The sequence below is a fragment of the Condylura cristata genome, unplaced genomic scaffold, assembly GCF_000260355.1.
Source record: "Condylura cristata isolate star-nosed mole 26May11 unplaced genomic scaffold, ConCri1.0 scaffold00004, whole genome shotgun sequence".
Taxonomy (NCBI): domain Eukaryota; kingdom Metazoa; phylum Chordata; class Mammalia; order Eulipotyphla; family Talpidae; genus Condylura; species Condylura cristata.
In genome coordinates this window covers 31,034,714-31,041,709 of record NW_004567105.1, presented here as the reverse complement: position 1 = coordinate 31,041,709, position 6,996 = coordinate 31,034,714, and the positions used below count along the sequence as shown (strand labels likewise).

Genomic DNA, 6,996 nt, shown 5'->3' with positions numbered 1-6,996 from the left:
ATCTCTGGCCTGTATCCCAGTTCTATATGAATAAATAAATATTAAAAAAAAATTTTTCAGAGTCACCCAACTAAGTCTCACTCTGACAGAAAGTGACACAAAACACTCGACTGACACCATCATCATCCCTTTCATTAGGGGCTTCCTATGTGTAGGAAATAAACAGCTGAGCATGTTAAAGTTACATGTAAGCAAAATCATTATATTTCCGCAGAGGTAATAGTCTCTTTGTTAGGAAATGTAAATGCAGAGAGGCTAAGTAATTCACTTAAGTCCACCCAGGTAACAAGAGGTAGTTAGGGTGGAAGAGGTGGGGATTGTTTAAGACATAGATTCCATCTGAAGGAGGAGTTGTGGCCCTGGACTCAGCAACACTGGACTCTCTTGGAACTTGGGATTTGAGCTCTTAATCAGTATTCCCAGGAAGAGGTATGTTTGAGCAAGTGGTCCTGAAGCAAAAGACCTTCTTTAAAGCAGAGACTGGACTGCTGAATAGGTGTCCAAGGTCAGTCTCAGCACATGGAGCCCTCACTATGCAGATCCTCTGGAAGTGTGAGCTGACATCAGACGTTCAAAAGCACTTCATTGCCTCCCAAGCCCTGTAGAGTTATGACAGTTCCCCACTTCCTAGAACTGTTAGCAGGGTCGCTTTTACTTGCACTGACCATTGCCAATCAATATCTTGACTCTGTACTCATGATGTACCTAAGGAGTGCTTCATTATATATTCATAATGTTGTATATATTTTTTAAAAAGAGCACTCCTCCCAAGTTATGTAAGTTTACAAGACTCCCCCCCTTCCCAAATCAAACTGTTCCTACTGGTAAAACCTGTCAGGTCTATTTACCGTGCCCTTCATAATATTGTGACTTCTAAAAGCCATTTTTTCCCCTTGTTTTTTCCCTCCCATGGAGACTTGAGCCCTGTGGTTTATATTTTGACTTGCAGAGTGCAATTCTTCTATTGTAGATCTCTTGTCAAATACTTGGAATCAGAACTCTGCAGAACTTGAAACATGTGTGAGCAAAATAAGAAGCCCTATTGGAATAAAGTGCACTCAATGGACACTCCTCCAAAGCCAGAATTCGTGGGCTCTGGCTGGGAAACATTGGCTATGTCCTGCCTTCAAGCTTCCTGCCCAGCAAGCTCATTTTCCTTGGTATTGTCTGGAGCAACAATAGCATGTACAGTCCCAACACACACAAGTGTGTATGCTGAGAGCTACGTGTCTCCTATGGGCACCACCCACCTTGCAGAGTCTTGCACCCTACAATTCCCCAATGTTTTCTCTACATAGTGTAGTCTGGCTCTTTCTTGAGGAGTCAGTTCAAGAAATGCCTCTTTCTGAAGTCCTCCGGTGTCTGCAGGCAAATTAGACATTCCTTTCTTTGCTTGGGCTCCCTGAACTTTAGTTTTCCCTTACCATCTCATATTCTAAGCGCTTGAACTTTTGCCTGCCCTCAATGGTTGTTGTTAGACCCTTGAGGGCAAGGATTGGATGAACTTTTTAAAATGAACTGTATTTAATGAACTTTTCTATCATGTGTGATTTCTGTTTGGTGGGTGGCTAACAGAGTTTAATATCAGAAGTAATTTCTATAACAAAAAATTGATTTTGATTTTCTTAATTATTTTTCTTTTTCTTAGCAAAGCATTGGGGAAACTTTTATTGTTTTTTGCTACCTGCTATTTGCTAGAAGATTCTATAAATGCCCTCAACCAATAAGACTTCATAAGAGTCCCACAGTTTTTTTTTTTAAAGATTTATTTATTTATTCATATAGAACTGGGGTACAGGCCAGAGATGCGGAGGGTGAGAGGATTCACCAGAGACAGAGTGGGGAGCAGAACAGGCAGATCGACGAAGTACACTGCTGAGGGGAGCAGCGGGCGGGTCAGGAGAGGTCTGCCAGGCCATGTGGTCACCTCCGGGGCAGGCGGGAATCGAACTCATGAGGAAGTGGCTTAAGCTTCGTAGTGCAGTGCTTTAACCCGCTGCGCCACCAGGGAGGGCCTGTTTTTTTTTTTTTTAAAATAATGCTTATGATAGACATGATTCCCAACTTTCTTGGGAAGTTGACAGTGTAAACTTAGAAGCAGATTAGCTGTCTAAATTAAGTTTATGTTAGAGATTGGTGATTTATGGTATTCTCAAGAATATAGAGGTTTATACATAATTTTTTCCCCAAAACAAGAATACAACATATCACCAAGTAGAGGAAATGTAGGCTCCAACCAAAAACCCTTTTGAAGTGAGTTTGTAATTAAAAAACCAAATATAGAAAAGCTTCCCTATTATTCTTTTAATGTGATTACTTTCCTCTCTACTCTTATAATTTTATTTGCTATGCCTTTCACTCTATATTTTAGTCAAAATCACTATAATTTTTTTTTAGAACAGATGTTCTGGGCTATGCTAAACATTTTGATAATATTTATGATGCATATGGACAATGCCCATTCCAGTTACAAATGTTAAATGAGTATTGATTACTTTTCCTTATTCTCTTCTCTTTTCATTTTCTTTTCTTTTACACTTCCTATCCCCTCCCTACTTTCCTTTTGTTCCTTCCCTTCTCTCTATTCCTCCTTTTCCTTCTTTTTCTCTCTCAGTATACTTATCTCACACATATAGATTTGGTGACTAGAACACATGAAATTTCCCTATTTTGGTCTCTTTAAAAATACCTTCTGGCAATCTTAAGTCTTCTATTTAACTGAAGAAACGTTACCTACATTTTGATATTTTGATGGTTTCATATGAAATTTTGTACCCAAATTTTCTTTTCAGGGAAAAAAGTCTTGTGAGTTTTGAAGTCAAGAGAAGTGACCAGATGAGTGCTGACCTGAGGCAGTGATGAGAGGAATAAGATTTTTTCCAGAGATGAATTCAAGATAAATGGAACATGAAAGGAAAGCAGGGTCTGGTGACTGGGAATTACTTTCAAATTTGTTGCAGGAAAGAGGGAAAACTCAAGGTATACATTTTTCGCTATGATAGCCACTAACCAGAAATAGCTTATTAAACCTAAGTGAATTAAGATAAAATTTTAAAATCAATGCTTTGAGCTTATTAGCTATACTTCAAATGCTCAGTTGCCACTTGAAACTAGCAGTTAGCATACTGAAGATAGAGCTTATTTCCTTCATTGCAGAGCATTTTAGTCGAGAGCTCTGATCTTGGCAAAGGATGGTGCTTCTTTAAAATCTCAATTTTTTAAGAACCATGTAAAACTTATTAGGAAAAACAGGGCTTATGAATACTTTACTTTAGCCGCACAACTTTTTGCCTTAATGAGTAATTTACTTATTTGCATAACTACTTTGTTCCAGACACTCTAATAAAATAGGAAGTAAAATATAAACATGATAACATAACATTTTAAAATATAAGATGATGGCCAGAGCAAACAGGGCTCTTACATTTTATTTTATATTTATATCAATTAGTTGACCTCATGGAAATATACATAAAACATCTATCTCATAGCTATGATTCATTGTTATACAAATCATTTCGTATTATATATGGTTGTTTTTCCCCCCAGGGTTTAATTTAGGACATAGAGACAGTTTCATATCCACTATCTGTTTACATATTTCAAAATAATTTGATGTAAATTTGAACTTAGTTAGACCTTTAATCTGTCACTGAGAGTGTGCTGAGCCAGACTAACACTGTCATTAGAAAACCAGCTATAATTGGTTCTAGGCCATCCATATTTCTACTGCTAAATACCCTAAAAATTAAGTGACTTTCCAATGTGTACAAGCTGGCAAGCTTTTAAATTTAAAGCTTATTGTAGGCTAAAACAACAACAAAAAAATCACAACACTTAATTATTAATTATTTGCTCATTACTTTTTATAATTAATTCATATTATATTATAGTCTAAAATAAACCATAAGGAACAGCTTCACACATTCATTCCAGCATTTCTGATGATTTTTTCAATTAGCTTGCTCAGGCTATATTTACAAAATTATATTTTATACAACAGAGTGTGGGTGGGGTATTCAGGACATAGACATTTTCAATAGAAAATCCATCATTTCCAACATTGGTTGTCAGCACAGGTGCCCTGGTTCAAGTGATCCACCCAGTTCTGGGAATGGAAAAGCTGACACAGGGCTATGAAGTGGTTGTCTGACATCATCTGGGCAGGAAATAGAAAAAACTAAACTTTTAAATAATCCTAGTGATTTCCAAATCCTTCTGAGATTGCATGTGTAAATATGATAATTGTAATGGATCTATAAGACATTATTATATTATGCTTTGTAAATTTTAGTTGAGAAACCTTAACAGAGAGAGAGAAAGAGAAAGAAGTTATGGCTATAAAAAATTCAATTTTTTTTGGCCCTCCCTGGTGGCGCAGCGGGTTAAAGCACAGCACTGAGAATCTGAAGCCACTTCCGCATGAGTTCGATCCCCGCCTGCCGCCTGCCCCGGAGGAGACCACATGGCGAGCCAGACCTCTCCGGACCCGCCCGCTGCTTCCCTCAGCAGTGTGCTTCGTCAATCTGCCTGTTCTGCTCCCCACTCTGTCTCTGGTGAAGCCTCTCACCGCCCCTGAGCCTCTGACCTGTACCCCAGTTCTGTATGCACAAATAAATAAATAAATCTTTAAAAAAAATTAAAAAAAAATTCAATTTTTTAAAATCCTCGGTAAAGAGACTCAACTAATTGAAAATATGTGTTAGTGAGTTTTAATGATATATTTCCACAGCACTAGAAAAGGAAGTCTGAATTAACAGTAATTCTTAATATTATCATAAATAGGAAATATTTGCTGTTTTATTAAGGAATTAATGGACTGAATTGTGAAGACTTCACTATTTCAGTGAATAGTTGAAAAAATTAATGAGATGCTATCTCATACCAGTGAGAATGGCACATATTAAAAAAAAAACCCTGTTTGGAGGCTTCTCAAACTGCTAAAAATGGAGCTTCCACATGATCCAGCAATTCCACTCCTAGGTATCTACCCAAAAGACACAAAAACATTAATTTATAAAGACACCTGTACCCTATGTTTATTGCTGCACTATATACAATAGGGAAGATGTGGAATCAACCCAAATGCCCAAAAATAGATGACTGGATCAAGAAGATGTGGTACATATACACAATGGAATATTACTCAGGGATCAAAAAGATGTAAAATTGTGACTCTTATAGCTATTGCCTTGAGATGCTTATGGATTTTTCCAAAAACCTATATTGGTTTGTTTAATAATTGGCAATGTTACTTCCTCCCCAAAGTATTTGAGTCCTTCGCCCATTTTAAAAATTAGGTTATTTGTCTTTATATTGTTAACTATACACATTCTTTATATATTTAAGATATATAAATCCTCCCTGGTGGCGCAGAGGGTTCAAGCACAGCACTCAGAAGCTAAAGCCACTTCTGCATGAGTCCGATCCTGCCTGCCCTGGAGGAGGTCCACACAGAAAGGCAGACCTCTCCTGACCGCCCGCTGCTCCCCTCAGCAGTGTACTTCGTCGATCTGCCTCTTCTGCTCCCTGCTCTGTCTTTGGTGGGTCCTCTCACCCTCCGCATCTCTGGCCTATACCCCAGTTCTGTACAAATAAATAAATAAATCTTAAAAAAAAAAAGATACAATAAATCCCTTTACAAAAATGTTGGCATTGTGGTGTTGACTTTCTATTTCATGATGGTGTCCTTTCAGGGATAACACTTTTTAATTTTAATGAAGTCCAATTTAGCTATTTTTTTTTCTTTTGTTACTTGCACTTTTGGTGGCATTTCTAAGAAATAATTAATTCAAAGTCATGAAGATTTTACATGTTTCATACTAAGGGCTGCATAGCTTCCTCTCTTACAGTTAAGTCTTTGATCCATTTTGAACTAATTTTTGTATGTGGAATGAAGCAGAGTCCAGTTTCATTTTGTGGCCTGCTGTCTCAGTGACTTCTATGAAAAAGTCTATCATTTTCCCATTGAATTGTTGACATACTTGACAAAAATCCATTGGCCATAATGTGTGTCACCATACTCTTTCAGAACTAGAATTGTCAGCTGATCATTATAATGTTTTCAAAATAGAGTTACTGACCTCAGGTTATTTGAATGATTATTAGTCTTGTTATGTGCTTGTAGCTCCAAATTTTGTGTATATCTGCAAGTCATGATATTGGGAAATAGGTAGGGAGAAGACTTGCATTTTCTAATATAAACTATTTAATTCAAGACACTTACTAGGCAAAATGGTCTTATAGCGATTTTTAGTTCCATGGCGTGGAATGTCAATTTCTTTGGGATCCACAAAGTTCATTGGAATTTCCTGCAAAAATAAATGAGATCAAATTAGTGTATCTAATACTGCCACAAAGAAATTCTTCACAGGGGGCCAACTGAACCAGAACACTATTGCACTTCAAAGCCATTTATAAAGCAACAGATTCCCACCTCTGGTTGACCAACACCCTTCCTTTTATAAACATATCAACTGCATCCTGACAGGCTGACTCTAAGAAATAGCTCTCTGGGTCAGAAAGTTTTGTTTTGTATGCAACTACTAAGAAGACATATAAAATTTTAGTTAGATTTCAAAATTCCTGTTCTGAAATAATCACTGGAAATATATAAACAGGAAGCTAAGACATTGATTTTTTGACAATGTATTCAAAATTTCTCAAAACTTTAAGTATGACCAGTGCCAAAAATTTCACTCTGATGGATTTTCACTTAACATTCATCATGATCTTTTAAGATTATTAAAGCTTCCCTCTCCAAATGGTAAACAAAGGGAATTCTGTTATTGGTTCAAGTGATGATGATACGCTTTTTTGTATTAAGAAGTGATCTGTGATTATACTGTTCCCATTATGGTTGTAAAAGCAGTATTTTAAATGAATGGCATCAGATGCTGTTCCCATTATGGTTGTAAAAGCAGTATTTTAAATGAATGGCATCAGATGCTATTTTCTTCCACTTAATAAGAATGTAAATATTCTTATTCAGTCAGA

General features: G+C 36.8%; 1 protein-coding gene across 2 annotated transcripts in view; it reads right to left on the bottom strand.

The window, feature by feature from the left end:
- The window catches only part of PTPRR (protein tyrosine phosphatase, receptor type, R), a 219,786-nt gene that overhangs the window by 35,755 nt on the left and 177,035 nt on the right, over positions 1–6,996 (bottom strand). For both annotated transcript variants that reach the window (XM_004675893.2, XM_012720496.1), the window contains one exon: positions 6,227–6,311. In XM_004675893.2, coding sequence (XP_004675950.1) covers positions 6,227–6,311 — 85 coding nt within the window. The remainder of the gene's footprint in view (positions 1–6,226; positions 6,312–6,996) is intronic.